This window comes from Dysidea avara, chromosome 6 (assembly GCF_963678975.1).
Source record: "Dysidea avara chromosome 6, odDysAvar1.4, whole genome shotgun sequence".
NCBI classification, from domain to species: Eukaryota; Metazoa; Porifera; class Demospongiae; order Dictyoceratida; family Dysideidae; genus Dysidea; species Dysidea avara.
The window spans coordinates 22,619,473-22,637,783 of NC_089277.1; the positions used below are offsets into that span (position 1 = coordinate 22,619,473).

The following is an 18,311-nucleotide window of genomic DNA, read 5'->3' on the forward strand; positions in this document are numbered from 1 at the left end:
CTAGCACAGGCTGCTAGTGGACCCTCAGCATGGACTAATATTGTTTTCATGAATGTATAACCACTGTATCTGTATGTAGTTGTACCCATGCTGAAAAGCCTTATATATATAAAAAAAAGAAGTCACCTTGTAGAGTGTTCAGTTACAAAGAAACCATCATGTAGAGAGTTCAGCTGCAAACAAATCACTCTGTAGAGAGTTCAGCTACAAAGAAACCGCCATGTAGAGAGTTCAGCCTCATACAAACCACCTTGTAGAGAATTCAACTACAACAAATCATCCTGTAGAGAAGAAGTTACCTTGTAGAGAGTTCAGCTACAAAGAAACCATCATGTAGGGAGTTCAGCTACAAAGAAACCACCATGTAGAGAGTTTAGCTGCAAACAAATCACCTGTAGAGAGTTCAGCTAGAAACAAATCACACCGTAGAGAGATCAGCTGGACGAAGTCACCTTGTAGAGAGTTCAGCTACAAAGAAACCATCATGTAGAGAGTTCAGCTGCAAACAAATCACCCTGCAGAGAGTTCAGCTACAAAAAAATCACCCTGTAGAGAGTTCAGCTAGACGAAGTCACCTTATAGAGAGTTCAGCTACAAAGAAACCATCATGTAGAGAGTTCGGCTACAAAGACACCACCATGTAGAGAGTTTAGCTGCAAACAAATCACCTGTAGAGAGTTCAGCTAGAAACAAAATACCCTGTAGAGAGACCAGCTAGAAGAGGTTACCTTGTAGAGAGTTCAGCTACAAAGAAACCATCCTGTATATAGTTCAGCTACATTTCAAGTCACCCAGTAGAGAGATCAGCTGCAAAAAAATATCCTGTGAGAAATAATGGGCATGTAATAAATATATGTATATAATTTGTATAATTACTAATAAAATCAAAAATAATTGAAGTACTAAAATTCTTCTTTAAGTTCTTTTCTTCTTCCTGTAGTAAAGAAAAAAACACATGGGTTAAAAAAGCCCCAAAGCCAGCCATAGGCCGGCTTTGCAGTATACAAATACAAAAAGAAGTGATATCTAATCAAAAACAGCCAAGCTGTAAAAAAAGGTGCAGCCCCCAAAAAGGCCATGGTGAAAAAAGATGTGAAATCCAAGGTGGCGGTCAAGAAATGGCTGTGATGGTAGGTTAATGGTTACATTTTAATAACGACAATTCAGGTGAAATTTGTGCCGCTTGGTCTTGGCACCAAATTCACCTGAATTGTTGTTATTAAAATGTAACCATTAACCTACCATCACAGCCATTTCTTGGCCGCCACCTTGGATTTCACATCTTTTTTCACCATGGCCTTTTTGGGGGCCTCACCTTTTTTTACAGCTTGGCTGTTTTTGATTAGATAATAATAACACCGACGATATGTTTATTTATTTATTTATTTATTACTGTGTAGGACTCCATCAAGGAGTATAACACGCAGATACAAAACAAAATCAAAGTAAATTCAGATAATTTAACAAAATGTCCTTAAAACAGTTTATGTGACTAGATCTGTAGATTAAAACTCTTCTACAATATTGTTTACTCCTCATCAGTCTTAACAGTCCCAAATTACTCCACAAACACACATATCCCACCCGCCACCACCACCCCTTCCATTTTGAGATTCGATCCGTTTGCTAGAACAGATCATTATAAATTTAGCTAATACCCCAAATCTATCCACGCCGGATTGGAACAATTTACCAACTGACACAATACCCTTTCCTTTCTTTTGTGTGGGGAAAGGAAAGAAACGTGTCGAGTGAACATACCATAGTGTCGTCGTTGGGCTATCCCTAGAGTGTGGACATTCTACTGTGCAGCTTCCGGATTGTCCACAAATATGCTATAAAAAATTCTAACTAGCTTAACTACCAAACTAAGTCCTTTAACTACAAAACTAACTACCTTAACTACAAAAATAACCTTCCGGATTGTTGTTTGGTGTAAATGACGTCATCTGCTGCATTTGCATCCTGCTACCATAGATACTCCAGTAGTAGCTATGGTAACAAAATGCTAATGACGTAAATATTAGCAAATTACTCAATCGTGCCAATCAACAATCCGGAAGCTACGCAGTGTAGAATCCCTGTAATCTCGGGATAGTGTATTTCTTGCTGTGTACAAAGTGCCATGCGCTAACAATGCGTATGCATCTGACGAATAGGACAGTGTTGATTCGGTCTTGCACGTCGTTTTATTCAGTTTAGCACTGCTTAATGAATAGTAGAGGACTAACACAGGTATTAACAGTACGTAATTTACGAAATTATTTAACTGTCTATCACTGAATTTGCAAATTTCATAACTCACATGCGTGCGCATTGTTAGCGCATGGCACCTCGTGTACCACAAGGTCTTTATTATTATTATTATTTATTACAGGTAATTTATAAGGCTAAACAGCCTGTTACACCTGATCGACAGGTAAAAAAGTACAAGTAGACTAATTACATACATTTATACATAGTGTTAGATGAATATTGGTCGATCAATTTCTTAAAATCATCAACTGATGCTGCACATGCTACTTCTTGGGGTAAATTATTCCATGGTTCAACAACTCTTCTTGTAAAAAATATTTCCTGGCATCTGTTCTTGAAAAATATTTAAATAGCTTAAATGTATGACTTCTGGTATGGGTAATGGGTGAAAAAGTGAAAAAATCAGAATGGTCTGTATCATACTTATCATGTAGCATATTGTAGACAGCAATCATGTCACCTCTATAACGTCTATAATGTAATGATGGCAAGTTGAGCACTTTCAATCGTTCCTCGTAGTCAAGATTTCTTATAGATTTGATCATTCTAGTTGCTTTCTGTAGGATTTTTTCTAATTTTAGGATGTCTGTTTTATAGTAAGGTCCCCAAACCAAGTTACCATATTCTAAAATAGGACGTACTATTGATTTGTATAAACATGTAAATGAATCTACAGAAATATCCGAAAGGTCTGTTTAATAAGGCCAAGAAGTCTATTAGCTTTATTAACCACTGCCGAACACTGACTATGAAACTTGAGATTGCAATCAATCAACACCCCCAAATCCTTTTTCTCAATTACCTTAACAATGTCTATCCCATCCATCTTATAACAATATCTTGGTTAAAACTGACCTATATGTAGTCTTGGAAAAATACAGTAGCCTAACGACGATGCTATACTATGTTCACCAGACCTTTTTCTTTCCCCACCCCCACACAAAAGAAGAAAAGAGTCTGGCTACGCGAAACTAATCAAAAGTTGATATAATGAACGTAATTTACGTGCTTGGCTGCTAGTCTACAAACTCCCTGTTCCCACTCGATAAATTGATTTATATAGAGAGCGCACTAAATTGTCAGGGGCACTGCAACCCCTTGTATCCGCCACTGCATTGGCTATTCTAACAAAAAGCTATACGGTCAACCGTTTCATGGGTCTTCGTAGACTTCGTGCGGTATACCGCATATAGCTAGTTGGATTTTTTTTTGCGAGTGAGTGCGGTACTGATTTCTCGATGAAATTAAACTAGTCAGTCGTTCGTCCGATGCAGATTAGCTAGCAATTACAAAACCATCAAACCTTTTTGCCCTAAAAATCCTATCACGGTCCCTCGTAACAAATTTGCAAAAGTTTAGACTATAGCTACTATAGATAGCTACGTAGCTACGGCGTGCATGCATGCATGTGTGCGTGTAGCTACGCTGCATGCAGAAAAATTCCTACAATGTAGTTATAGCTGTACTATATATAAGTGCAGTCCCGCCGTCCACGGGTATTAGACTCGCTGGCTACTATGAAATCGGTTGCAATAAAGCGCTGCGTCGTTCTTAGTCTAGTATGGGTTTTTACATTGCTAACTATGTGTAGCTGCTCCGTTATGGCCAGTGAAACAGAATGTACATTCCGTATACGTGAAAATAATTATATAGAGACTTTCCAATTGAGCAATCCAAGTATAAAAGATGACCTTACAGAAGTCTTCCTACCAACTGGCAAAGACGCGTCTCATCATGTTGAAATTACTTATAAATACAAAGTTTGCAAAGATAATGTCTCTGAGGTCTACCATGACAAAGAAAGTACATTTATTTGGAGTGATTCACCATTTTTTCTATTGAGTCCAAAACCGCTTTTCTGGTTCACATTCCTTGCTGTAAATGTAGCTGAGCAACATATTACAATTGAATTGCCAAGCCTGTGTCAAGAAGAAATCTGCAACCTGGTCTCCCCATTTACATATTTGGTATGCACATATATATACAGCTATCATAATTTTATTATATCATGTAGCAGGTGGCTCCATGCATGCAGAAATTTTGATGACTGGTTTCATTCGTTCTATTAGTGTGATAAATTCTGCACTATAGTATGCAGAGCATGGTGGTCTGGCAGTATATGCTTCATTCTTATGACATTATTTTTTAGACCCTTTGAAGTTGATAGCTATTCAGTATATAATTTAATGCATCCATGCTTGATTGCATGTGACTGCTCTTAGTGCTCTATTTGCTGACCAGCAGAAAACTAAAAATACTACACCTTGCATGGAGCCACCCCTGCCGGTGTCATACATGTATAGTTATGGGTACAGAAATAATAAAAGGCATTATCTCATATGTCTATTGCAGGCTAAAACATATGCATTGAAGGACATCTATGATCGCCCAGTTGAATTTGCGAGCAAATATTTTATAGAAGCTAGAGGTACACACAGTGAGACTTACAATATCATTGTCTACATAATGACAGTAATGGCATTCTTGCCACCTCCAACTTTTGCAACATTTGCTATACTATCTTATTTCTTTGTCTATGGATGGATACTCAATTTAGCTGAGAAACTAATTGATCCTACTAAAATTGCCTATATGATTGCCACTTTTCTAACCAGTGTGGTTCTGCACCTTGTGTTAGTTGGAGTTCACATTGTCTCACTCATATTGAACATTGAATACGGCTATAAAGTGCTACATTATGAAGCTGATAGTGAACACAACATACACAAAATTGGAGACATACAGCCTTTTTTCCATGCTGGAATATCTAGCTTCTTGGCTTTTTTGATATTTGCTGTAGCTTTGCCATATGCTGTTTACAGAGGCAAAAAAGACTGGAGTTGGAAAGTTCCATTAGCCATAAGTCTGTCTGTCAATTTCATCTATATTGGCTTCAACTTCCTTCCTTATATGCTAATGGCCTTTATTAATGACCCGTTGCAGACTTTTTTCATTTACATTTTGATCCTTTTTGTTGGTGCCTGTGCATTCATGTTTATCCTTAGAAGTGTTAAAGCAATTGCCAAGTGCTGTTGTAACAGAAATGAAGGGAATAGTAGCCATGACTGTCGCCATACTTTCTGCTTTCTGTCTATGGAAATTTCACTTGCATTATCTGCAATTCTCTCCATTATTGCAATTGCATATATACTAACTCTAGGAAGCTTTCATGATTTTCAAGGTCTGAAAAGTGTATTATTACCTATAATGGTTGCTATCTTTGTGATGGCTCTACTTAAACCAGGCTACAAGCGAATAATGGTAATATTTAGCACAGGTGAATCATTTCTCTTAGCGTTCACTTCACTTAGTTTTGGAACAGGGACAGTTAGTATTGGAACTGGGACAGTTAGTATTGGAACTGGGACAGTTGTAGCAACAGTGATCTTAGCAGCTGTTGGCGATGCAGGTACAGCAGAAGGATCTTACTACATTATTGGTTTTACAAGAAGGATGACGAAGTCCAGGGAGTATCGTAACGGTTCAAGTACATCAAAAGATAATGTTTCCGATTACATTACTGGAAAAATTCGATTGGAAAAATTGCAGCTTATCCGAGGTGAGTGTATATTATTATTATTATTATTATTATTAATGCTTTACAATGCAACATACAATTACAATTATACATGTGTAGGTGGGTATAGATGAAGAAAAAGTTGCATTGATGGTCTGCCAGCATCCTGTGCTGGCAGCCGGGAGTTAATTAAACTTATGTAGTAAAGTTAATATATATCATGCTTAATAATGCTTGGGCCTTGTCTCTTTGTTAGGTCCTTTATTCGGTTGACCAGCACATGCCATCAGTGCTGGGGGTGGTTAGCAAGGGTAGTCGATCAAGCCCTGTAGAAAAAAATATATATATTAGGTAGTGGTTACGTTATACTGAACCGAAAGTCGATCTATAACGTAACTATCGGTTATTGAATCAACAGTTAAAGTTAGACACAAAGGTCATCTACTAAAACTAAAAAACGCAACAAAACTACTCATCTTGGGCTGGAACCCTGGACAACCGGTGTGCTGGGCCAGCTAGTGTGCTAACCACTTGCAAACAGTGCTTGCTACCCACCCTCCCTAATTTTCTATCTATAGCCTCTTATAAATGTGACAATTTTTAAAATTCGTTGTTACCTTTGCAATGGACTTCTTGCCATTTGCAGCATAGTTCGTCGCTTTTGCAAAACTGCAGATTGCACTAATCTTTTAAAATTGCGTGCCACATACGCACTACGTCACGTAATTTAAAAAATTCATGCATTTAGCAGTAATGCAAAAAAGCGACGAACTCTACTGCAAATGGAAAGATTATGAAGTAGCTGCTACATCTTGTTTTCGTGTTTACTGCGGTAGCCAATCTTGTTATGGACGAATTCTTCATGAAAGAGCGACTAATTTAATTACAAAAGCGATGAAAAAATTCATTTCACGAAACAGGTTGTTGACATCTGGGACCAAGATTCCTGACGTTAGTACCTTGATCCGTCAAAACAAAACATTTTGAGTCCTGTGTGTGCATGCATGCGTCAGGTTTTAAAAGATTCATGCAGTCAGCAATATAATTCGTCCCATTTGCAATTGAATTCATCGCTTTAGCAATTAAATTAGTCCTTTTTCATCAAGAATTCGTCCATAAGAAGATTGGCAACTGCAGTAAACACGAAATAAGATGTAGCAGCTACTTCATGATCTCGTTGAAGAATGCACATGCTCTAGCTAGTTATCTGTAAAATATATCCCCAAATATTTTTATCTCTATCCTTTTTCATTCGATGTATTCAGTATTTCGCTTCCTTCTAATTATCATGATCATAATCATAAACAACTGTTGTATACAACTGTTTATAAGGCAACAACTATTCTGGTAAAGAATCTTCAGCAGCGTTCGCAATAGACGACATCAACGAAATCTGATGTCATAATTAACAAAATAGCCGTGTTAGTGTGGGGGCCAACGTTGAAACCGGGTCACTACTGCTGACCCGGATGACCCACTGACCCGGATAGCAATCCGGGTCAGATCCGGATGTGACCCAGATTAATTAAAGCCGAGACGTGTTTTGGCTAGTCTGGGTGAGCGAACGAGTCTACATTTTGAGCGTTCGATTCGTGTTGAGTAAATATTGTAACTTAAGCCTAGCTGTAGGTTGAAAACCAAAAAAAAAAAAAAAAGGTCTTCACCTACTGACAATAGCTGCCCCTCACCATAGATACCCTCAGTTTCGTGCTACATACTGCACTTACTAACAAATAGGCGTAGTTGAGCATATGTTGGAAATGCGATAAGTGGGCGTGGCTCACGAAAGAGCTACGCGATAGCGTTTATAAGTTCCACGTCGTCAAACGAACAATTTCGTTTCTCACGTGATCCAATCCGGGTCAGACCCGGATAAATTGTAAACCGGGTCAGACCCGGATAAATTGTAAACCGGGTCAGACCCGGATGACCCGGAGAAAAAGTGACCCGGATGACCCGACCCGGTTTCAACGCTGGTGGGGGCTTCCTAGTGGTCGAAACTCTGAAAAATCCTGTATGAGATTTAATTCTTTTGACATTTGGCAAGATTTCAAGCAATTTATGACAAGCTTCTAAGATATCAGAGCGTCTGAAATTGTAGATATCCGAATTTTTTTATTTTTTTAAAACCCGGGCTTGATGGACTGTCCTTTCCTACCACCCCCAGCACAGATTGCAAGTGCTGGACAACTGAACAAAATTAAGCAGACAAATAGGATTCCACAGTCACTAAGTCCATCATAGAAATCCGAAATAGTAGCATGACATGATACATAGTGTACATAAATACACGGAATTCCTTGTTTGTTTCTTTGCAAACTTATTATTATTATTATTAATGTTTGACAGTACAAATAAAGGTACTAAGTGCTAGGAACTAGTAAACAGTACTAAAGGTTCTGTTTAATACCTAGTGCTGCGGTGGTGGCAATGGCAAGGGGCAAGGGCAGTATATATTTGTTAATGTACAAACTCAATCATGTACATCTAACCCAGGAAAAAAAACAACATCAACAAAATAAAGGTACTGAGAGCCACTGGCATGTGCTGTCACGGACTCAAACTAAAGAAAGGAAAAATAAAATGAGTATGTAAGTTCTCTGACTATTTAATCTGATAAGCGTCAACGGCTGATACTACGGAATTAGTAAAACGCGGAATACGGAATAACGGAATTGCGGAATAACGAAATATGCAAAACTTATCTTTTGCAGATTGTACAAATAGTTATATGCTTATATTTTATTTACCTTGTAACAGCTCTGCATGGCGCACCACGGCGATGGGTAGAACAGCAGCTGGCGAGCATTAAATGGGACAAGCATACAACCGATCACTGTAGCACGATCTACTTTCGCTAACTTTACTTACCTACACTCTTGGTTCAAGCCTGAAGAGTTTTGAAATCCATTTAAAGACACACAACCACTGAACTTCCCTACTGATCTCTAGTGTGACTCTAATAAATTCGGTCGTATGCACATGAAGGGCAGATAGTTTAACCTAAGAATGGAACTACGTCTTGGCGTTTTGTAGCTATATCAACTAAGGAGTATAGATTAGTAAGTTTAGCGAAGGTATATCGTTTTAGGATGATTAGTTGCGTGCTCGCTTGTCCCATTTAATGCTCACCCAGCTGCTGTTTAGTTATCCATCGCCGTGGCGTGCCATGCAGAGCTGTTGCAAGGTGTAAATAAAATATGATCGCTATAGAGCATGTAACTATTTGTACAATCTGCAAAAGATAAGTTTTGCTTATTTCGTTATTCCGCACTTCCGTTATTCCGTATTCCGCGTTTTACTAATTCCCCTGATACTAGTTCTTGTGGAAACCATGAAGTTTCATTACAAAAAAAACTGCTCTCTGTGATAGCCCTATCAGTAACTCTTGGTCTTCTAGCTGCTTCACAAAGAAATTGTTACACCTCTGATTTGTCAAAGTTCGAATTTGTATTGTCTGCGGAAGATGGCCGCACGTTCCGCTATATTGATAGTGCAGCCATGAATGAATGGGTCGACATATCAGACATCCTAGATGGGGATAACACCGACGATGAAAAGCTAGACAACGCAGTCACATTAGTACTACACAGCAATAGTAAAAGTCTACATTTTCATCTTTATTATTTAAAACAGGAGGTGTACCTACTATTTTGGAACCAGTCGGTGTGTGTCGTAATTATAACGATGGTAAGAAGCCAGATGGCATGTCATTGATTCCTTGGTGATATGGCTTACCCTTGCTCTGGGATTTTACCTGTTCAGATACCATGGCCCCATCTAATTTATATACTTCTGCAAGTGGTACCAATCGGCTGGTAAACTTTGCAGAGTCAGCTAAGTTCAGAAAGTATTCTGTTCTGATTTCACTTCTCCCCCTATGTTTTGAGACGCTGGGTGTTGGGGATCATGTACACGTTCGTTAGTGAGGCGGATAGGTTCCTGGGTATTGGAATAGTCTGGTAATAATAGAGCCACCCAACTTTTAATTCAGAAGGTTGCTATTTATTGATTTATAATCAGGGGCGGATCGGGGGGGGGGGGGGGGGCTTTGGGTGCTGAAGCCACCCCCCTTCATATTTAGGCTTTACTTGATCAATATGTTGAGTATTATAATGAAATTTTGTCTTAGCATAATTATATGGTCACTAATAATACAAATATTTATAAAACCACCTTATAAACATCTTTCCAAAGTATTATCAGTAGGTTTATGCAACAAGCACCCGAATCAGCATTGGAGGTGTACAAGATCGAGATACTCTAATAGAGCAGTCAGCTAACTACTCTAATAGAACATTCACTGGAAACATGTAGTTGGTTCTGTTATGGAATTTGTCCAAATCTACCTGCACCTATACATACAATGAAGTGCATTGGTCTGTTTAAAGGCTTCATTCATCTACTTGTGTACTTAATATGTATGGCAATACTTAATTCAGGTACACAATTTCCATTAAAAATTCTCTCAGATTCAATCTTGTATTGTTCAAATTTCAATATTTTCCACTTTCAACATTATTATTCTAACATGCATCTATTCAGTGTTGTGCAATTGTGAGAGGGGTGCATCATGTACTTGGTTGTCTGTACCTACCCAAACTTTTCCATTAGCAAAATGCTTCAGAAAGCCATACCTATAATCTAAAGGCAGTATATAAAATATCTACAGGCAGAAAATATTATGAATTTTATTTGGAAATGTCTCCAAATTGCAGTATTTTAGCATTTATTTTTCAAAATTTCTTGGGGGGCATGCCCCCAGACCCCCTAGTTCCAGCATGCAAAGCATGTTGTGAAGTGTGCTTTGCACACCTCTACACAAGAGATTAGACCTTGAGTTAGCCCCCCCTTTTATAAATCCTAGATCCACCCCTGATAATATCTATCTATCTATATATATATAACAGTGAGTTGTGTAACTTTAATTTGGCCTCAGCTTTGGATGGTAGTTAAAGCAATTGGTATATATACCTATGCCATGTTTAGCAATTTAGACCTTGATTTGTATAGACAAGGTAGCTAGATATATATAGCTAACTATCTTTGGATTTTTTAGTAACTAACGGGGAATCTCCAAACTAATTTTGGTACGCTTAATGTCATAATGACGTTAAGAAGGAGGGGTTTAGCCCATGGTGTTATAGATTACCTAGGAATAATATATAGATGATATGATTAAGCAGTAACACTGTTTGTAGACTATGTTTTAGAGTAAGTTTTGTGTGCTTCTATTGCCAATGCATTGTTTTCATGATGTGACACTAAGGAGGGGTATATGAAGATAGTGTCATTCTGACATTAAGGGTACTAAAATCAGTTTGGAGATGCCCCCTATCTTTCTTTTGTTCCGGCTGTGAAAACATCATGCTTAGCTAGAAGGTGAATATCACAGTTAGTAGTTGACTTCTTATGAACCTCGTAGTAGCTCTAATAGTAGCAGTAGCAGTATTATCATTGTCACTGTGTAAACATCTAAAAGAGTTTACAAACAAACAGACAATCATATTGGAGGTGGGATATAAGTAGAGTTCAAATTCTTATTTAAAATCATCAACATCATCAGTTTCGATTAGTGAGTGATTCAGGTAGATCAGTTCATAATTTTACTGTTGAAGGTAGAAAAAAACGTAAAAGCTATGATGTTTCATTTCTAATTGGTGGGATAGCATAACAACAATAGTGCAACTTTCATACAGTAGTGTGAAATATTGGGTTCACAGTATTAGGTGATTATAATGGTTTTAAATTAAGTGACTCAAAATTACCACAACTACTGTTATCATCTGTGATTTCTGCATAATAAAAATAATGAACAATGGCTTAATTGTAATTGCATTTTGAGCTAATCATGTATGCAACCACCTATCACAACATAGAATTGTATATCTAATGGTTAGAAGTTTATGTAGATAATAAAAAGTTTTCAAAAATAAGTTGTTGCATTTTCAAAGATAGTTGGACATTATTAATGTACCCATACTCACAACTTGTTTTCTTTGGTATCATAGGTAAAAATCCTGCAGCTGGAGTCCCACTAATGATAATTCAAATTGAGCAAAGTGATCAAAGGACACCACCAAGGTCGAGAAGTATATTTGATTCAAATGGATTTTCGGCAATGATTATTCAAAATGAGCAATGGACACCACCAAGGTGGAGAAGCATCTCAAACACTTATGGAGAGATAACTTGGTTTAAGATGGAGAGGCATCTCAACTACCAATCAAAGCTTTTAAGTAACATGGAATTTTTCTATAACTAAACCTCCCAAGACCGGATAAATGATAATTTTTGCTATAATCTTAGTTGTGGAAGTGTACATGGGTGACTTGTACTAGCAATCTTAGGAGTTGTGCTAGTATAGTGCGATCAAGTCAGACCAGCCAAAATCTTGGCTGGGGGTGGTGGTAAGGGCAGACCATGCATGCCCTTGGTACACGGATCCGGTTCATAGCTATAGCTTTAATTAGTATTAACCAGGCAAATCAGCATATTAATCAGCATACACCTTTTTCTTTTTTGTATCTCCTTTCTTACTGTATATGCGGCAAAGTCTAATAATAATAATAGTTTTTCTTGGATATTTTAGTATTAATTAATCTGTATACTGTACATTATACATTTGAATGTATTAAACACTACATACATAATAGTTTGGTGGAAATATATGGGGGAGGGTTACCCTCATACTTCACAAAACAAATCTGTGAAAGTATATAGTAGTCAACCAGAATAGAATGGCTATGTTTGTAGCTGAACTGTCTACATGGTAATTTCTTCTATCTGATCTCTCTACAGGGTGATTTGTTTGTAGCTGAATTTTTTACAGGGTGATTTCTTTGCAGCTGAGCTCTCTACATGGTGGTTCTTTGTTAGTAACTGAACTCTCTACAAGGTGACTTCTTCTAGCTGATCTCTCTACAGGGTGATTTGTTTGTAGCTGAATTCTGGATATTGTGCATGTAATTGTATAACATTATTATCTATCTCCCTGCAGACAGTTAAGTTTAGTCAGACTTCAACTACATATAAGAAAGTCACCTTGTAAGAGTTCAGCTATGTTGCCTTTCACCATGTGGAGAGTTTGGCTATGCTAAAACCACCTTGTAGAGAATTCAGCTGCACTACAAGTCACCCTGTAGAGTGTTTAATGATATGATTATATTGCACATTCAGCAGCTACAAGTGTATGTTACAGTCACAAGTCAACTTGTAGAGAGTTCAGCCATATTACAAGTCACCCTGTGGAGAATTCAGTTACTGTACAAGTGAATCACTTGTAGAGAGTTTAACTACAAACAAGTCGCCCTGTATAGAGTTCAGCTACAGTACAACTTGCCCTGTAGAGAGTTCAGCTACATTACAAGTCACCCGACTCTGTATACAATTTAGGTTTTACTCAAGCACTGGTACAATGATGTACACACCAAAAGTTAGTACATTTACTATGAAAATTCAATTACATATACAACATTTAGCTACTGATATAATTGCAATGTCTATGACCATTGCATCATGTATAAATCAAATTGTAAGTAGAGTATATACCATGATTAGCATGTATTCTTATCTATTCTGATCACCTTCCTACCTCAAGTACATTTTATCAACAATTCTGTTATCTGATTGACTGTTTTACATTGCAGTTAACTGTAGAGCAAACTGCTATTTGGTATTCATAACTACATCAATGTTAAAATAATTAATTTCAATGCAATTTACAAAGTACAATAACAAACTTTTTTAATGGCTGCAAGTTACTACATTGCATAATCCGTCAGTCTTTACCTATTAAAGGTTCTCGGAAGTTAGCAAAATCAAAGTCAATTTCTGGAATTTCCAAGCCAGGACTTCCCTGCTCTACTTGCCTCCTGTAGGTGCAGTTACATCTTATAAAATTCCATACTACAGTGGTAGTGTTGAGTACTTTACTGCAAGGACTTACAAAAGCAAATGCATGGTAAACTAGAATGAGCAGAAACTGGATAAATGATACACCAACCAGAACATTTACTGTTATTACATTTAATAATTCACTTTTGTTGAATAAGACCAGAAAACATAGCACCACGTAATTGAAAAGCAGAACTAACTCTTGAATGTTTAGGAATCTTCTCTTGTAAGGACGAATATAACCATGGATAATAGCCATGGCGATTAAGATAATGCAGCTCATTACAATGTTGACAGTGTCATTTAAAATTGAAAATACCACTATCACATTTCTGATCAATAGTTGTATTCCAACCCAGTGGTAGCAATGACTTTTAAATGGTCCTTGAAAAGCATCTATTAACGGTTTAAATTGATGAATAATTTTAAATCTCATCAGTGGTTTGATAAACAACAATATGGCATTGAACACTAACAACAACAAAAACACCAATATGCATACACAAATCAAAAGTGAAAACTTCCATCCAAATAGTGGAATGGTTGGATCAAGTAGCCAAAGATTCTTGGAACTGTGACTTGGTATAGTGATGATGGTAGTGTACAAAGGTACATGAGATATAGCTAGCAACAAAGTAGCGTAAGTAAGCATAAACAAGGTTGCTAGTATTGGTAGTGCTCTGGTAAATGTTAACCGATAAAGTTTTCTTGAGTATCGACTACCAAAAATAAACATGGCAGCAATGAGTATCAAATAAATGGGGAACACAAACTGTGTCCACATTTTAGCATACATATTCATACCATTGTACAAGCACATCTCAAAGGTTGATCCAAGATTTATGAATGATACGTAAGCATGTAATACTGTTGTTAAGCGATCTTGTAAATGGAAAAATGAACTGTTGATATGAAGAATGTTAACATAGAAAACTAGTCCATTAATAGTTCCTACAGTCACAGTCAAGTTAAGATAGAAAAGTAATAATATCAAGAAAACCCCAGTGAATAAAATGAACAAAATGAATAGTAAATGTATGTTAGAACATTTCTTACACTTAGTGGATCCATACACTACACTGTACCCTACTGTGCACTGTGAACACAAGAGGCCAGTTCTGTGAGGCTGACACTGAGCATTTGAATTATACAAATTAGTCCTTGTTGAATCATGTAGACAATAGTGAATAGGGCAGTTAGTTGATACCATATATGTGTAAGTCAAATTGTTTGATGCAGTCCCCAATATGTAGACACCAGAAAACTGTCTCACTGTTTGATTACTTATAATACAATCATCAATGTATTTTCTAAGATCAGGATCACAGTCACAAATTCCATGTTGTAATGAAAATCCTAATGGACATGAAAGAAGGTGGACAAAAAAGACCTCATAAGCGGTATACAAGTTTGGCTGTGCTGTGAGAAACAATTCACAGCCAGTTGGCTGCTTTAGATCTGTAGCAATAGTAAAGTGTACACGCTTACTTCGTCCTCGATGAAAGATATGTTTTATGCTCCCATAATCCCTGAGTTTGCAGGCAGATTTCGGCAGGTTGTCATTGTATGTCTCAGCATACAAAATACCAAACTCTTCTTCGTTATTTGGTAAGCACAAATCCACAGTCAAATTTTCACCAGGATATACAGGACCTAATTGATCAGCACTACAATTGTAATGTGATGATGATGGACAATAACAGACTGTGGTGTGAGTACCTAATTGGTATAACGTGGAATTATATCCAAAATTAATAATTTTGCAATTCACAACTAATGGATCATTGTTGCAAAATGCTGCACCAGGAACCCATTTGCAGTGGGTGGTTAATCTATTGATTTCAGAGATTTTTGTTTTTGAGTTTTTATTTTGTAGGATTTGAAATTCAACTCTGAAATCTCTGAATTCATTTCTGATTGGAGAGAAATATTGAAATAAGCAATACGGGTTAGGGTAATTGTGGCTGATGGACACTTTTATAATTTCAACTACTGCATTATGATTAAAGATCAAACTACCATTTTTAAACAATGCTATGTAACTTGATTGACCGTCAAGAAATATAACATATTTGGATCAATTTCTGGAAAATATTGTGGTATTTGAGAAATGCAACAGTGATGAAAATGAATGAAGAATTTCAGTTGCTTGATTATCAAAAAATTTTGTTACTCCACTAAAGTAGATCTGTCCTACCATCACTGATATTAAGTAATTATCACATACAAAATTTCGATTGTTCTTTACCACAAAAGAACCCATAGTGGAGATCGATACATTTGGCTGATTGCCTAGTGGTGAAGTGGTTGATAAAACATTTAATAAAGTCACCTTGTTTTCACTAAACAATACATTAGTAAAAACAACATTCAAGTTAGTCAGGATGTAGGTTGAAGTTGCCACAAATCGTAAGATAGAACTATTGAATACATAAGATGAAACATAAGTATTGAATGAAAACTTTGTTGTTACAAACGTAATGTCAACCTTCGGTGAATATATTTAGCAGTGATAAGTGGAGGCACCCAATAGTGAAGATCAATTGCATATGATACAACATTTTGAGTGAAATTGCATTCATGAAATGAAATGCTGTTATATGACAATGATCTTACATCAATTTTAAATAAACTACCTCTCAGATTCTTAAAGTTTGAGTTTTGTATGACAATGTGTACACTAAATTGATACATCTGTATTTTAAACAAATCTAGTTGACTACTTGTACACACACTTAATTCAAAGTCATTTTCAAATTTAATGTTAATAACATAAAGGAAAATAGTTTCATAACTAGTGCCCAAACCTCCACCATAGCTCCAATGTACCCCATAGCTGCATGTGTAGAGAATACCATTAACTGGTTGTTGTCGGTCTATTATAATAGTGGTATTTTTCAGTGAGCTGTTTCCAATCACATTAACACCAATAATGCCATAGCCTACTGGATTCTTAATATATGCATTTACAACTTCCACATTGCTGCAACAGTAAAGAAATAAACTGGCCCAGAAATGATGCTGGTAACTGTTAATGTATGCTGTTTCAGTTAGTTTGGGAAGTTTGCCACCACAGTGTTGAAAATTCAAATCCTTAATCACCAAATTTACCACTTTGTAAAAATGTATATGATGACCTGCTAGACATCTAATAACACTCAGAGGTGTGGAAATATCACTGGCATTTGGTGTACCAATTAGTGAAAAGTTATTAATATTGGTAATTGTAAGATCAGTTAAAAGATGGTAATATTCTCCTTCTGAAAACAGAAGTGTTGTGTAAGGCTTGAAATACACTTGACTGTGATCTATGATGTTTTGCAGTGTAGGACAAGGTAAATGCACACATAACTTATTATCAGGCTGGACTTGGTGTGTATGATGGGCAGCAAATGTAGCTGTTAGTAGTCCAGCGAAGACAACATAGAATGACAACATGGCTGGATATACTGTAGTAATCCTATGAATTATAGTAACAGTGATAAGAACGCTAAATAGAATTGTGTGACTGTATACCTATCAGAACTGGGAATGTATGTACATGGACACATATTAATATTTACCTACCATTAATGATCTTGCCGATAATGTTGTATATATTTCAAGCTTTATAATTGAGCTATTCTATTCTTAGACTAGGAGAGTTCATAAGTTATGCACTGAGCTGTAGTTTGTGCCTACACAAATGTCCAATTTTTAAGGCTCATTATGATAACATCCTAGCTAATACGTATGTAGCTGTTATATTCATGTTGGTAATATGCATACAGCGCTATATTATATATTATACATATACCTCAGATTTAATTTTTGCCACAAGAAGAGACCTCAGTGCTAAATTAAGTACAGAGCAATAAACAGCACAACCAATTTTAAAATACTTTTAAACTATAGTACATCATATTAAGAGTAAATATGAAACTTGCTGGTATTATAGCATTGTCAATAAGTAATAAAACACTTACTGACATAACATGTGTGGGCACAGGATAACATGATTAGATCAATTCAAATGTAACAGAAGTTTCACTTTTCTATTTTCAGAACATTATGATTGAAGCAATAGATTGGAGGTCAGTATGGATAAGAAAAACGTAATGACAATTAATTCTTTGACTACAGTTATACTGACCAGACAATGGCAGCACATGGACTATTTTATATATTAAAAGATTAAACTATCAGGAGAAATTTTGAATAGGTGTTTCCACTACAGCTCCATGATCATGACTGCTCTACATATTAGGTATATATTGCTAATAATAGACTGCTAATACACTGATGTCAAATGATTTGAAATGGCCAACACTCCAAAGTTATCGCAAATACCTTAGATTGATCCTACTATTTTAAAGTTGTTAATTATCTTCCATTAATACCTGAACAATATTAATTTTTTCTTCATCCGCAAGACTGACATCAACTAGATCAAACCATCCTTGTAAATTTTACCACGTTCAAACCTCTTGTGACACTTACAAATTCTCCTTCTTTCCCAGAAAAATACCCGAATGGAATAGTCTTCAAATCAGTAACAGTAATAACCTATATCCTTGCAAAATTTAACTTAATAATTTTGTATTAGCACTTTACCCCTTTAGAGTAAAATCATCTAAAATGATTGCTTATTGTTTAAGTGTGT

The 18,311-nt window shown here is 36.4% G+C and overlaps 3 protein-coding genes across 8 annotated transcripts in view; 2 read left to right on the forward strand and 1 right to left on the reverse strand.

Moving 5' to 3' along the window:
- LOC136258578 (uncharacterized) overlaps window positions 1–18,311 on the forward strand; it is a 219,617-nt gene that overhangs the window by 116,987 nt on the left and 84,319 nt on the right. The gene's annotated exons all lie outside the window — the stretch shown is intronic.
- The window catches only part of LOC136258577 (uncharacterized), a 66,467-nt gene that overhangs the window by 19,959 nt on the left and 28,197 nt on the right, over window positions 1–18,311 (reverse strand). The window lies entirely within an intron of this gene.
- On the forward strand, window positions 3,767–12,357 carry LOC136257733 (uncharacterized). Its single transcript, XM_066051024.1, has 3 exons — window positions 3,767–4,223; window positions 4,609–5,815; window positions 11,785–12,357. The coding sequence occupies exons 1-3, from the start codon at window positions 3,774–3,776 to the stop codon at window positions 12,036–12,038; spliced, it is 1,911 nt and encodes a 636-aa protein (XP_065907096.1). The 5' UTR covers window positions 3,767–3,773; the 3' UTR covers window positions 12,039–12,357.

What these genes read in the sequence shown, in the direction of transcription:
- LOC136257733 (XM_066051024.1), top strand. Translation starts at nt 3,774, where the DNA reads ATGAAATCGGTTGCAATAAAGCGCTGCGTCGTTCTTAGTCTAGTATGG. An exon ending in TCTCCCCATTTACATATTTG is followed by an intron (nt 4,224 to 4,608) that starts GTATGCACATAT and finishes TGTCTATTGCAG; the next exon opens with GCTAAAACATATGCATTGAA. An exon ending in AAAATTGCAGCTTATCCGAG is followed by an intron (nt 5,816 to 11,784) that starts GTGAGTGTATAT and finishes TTGGTATCATAG; the next exon opens with GTAAAAATCCTGCAGCTGGA.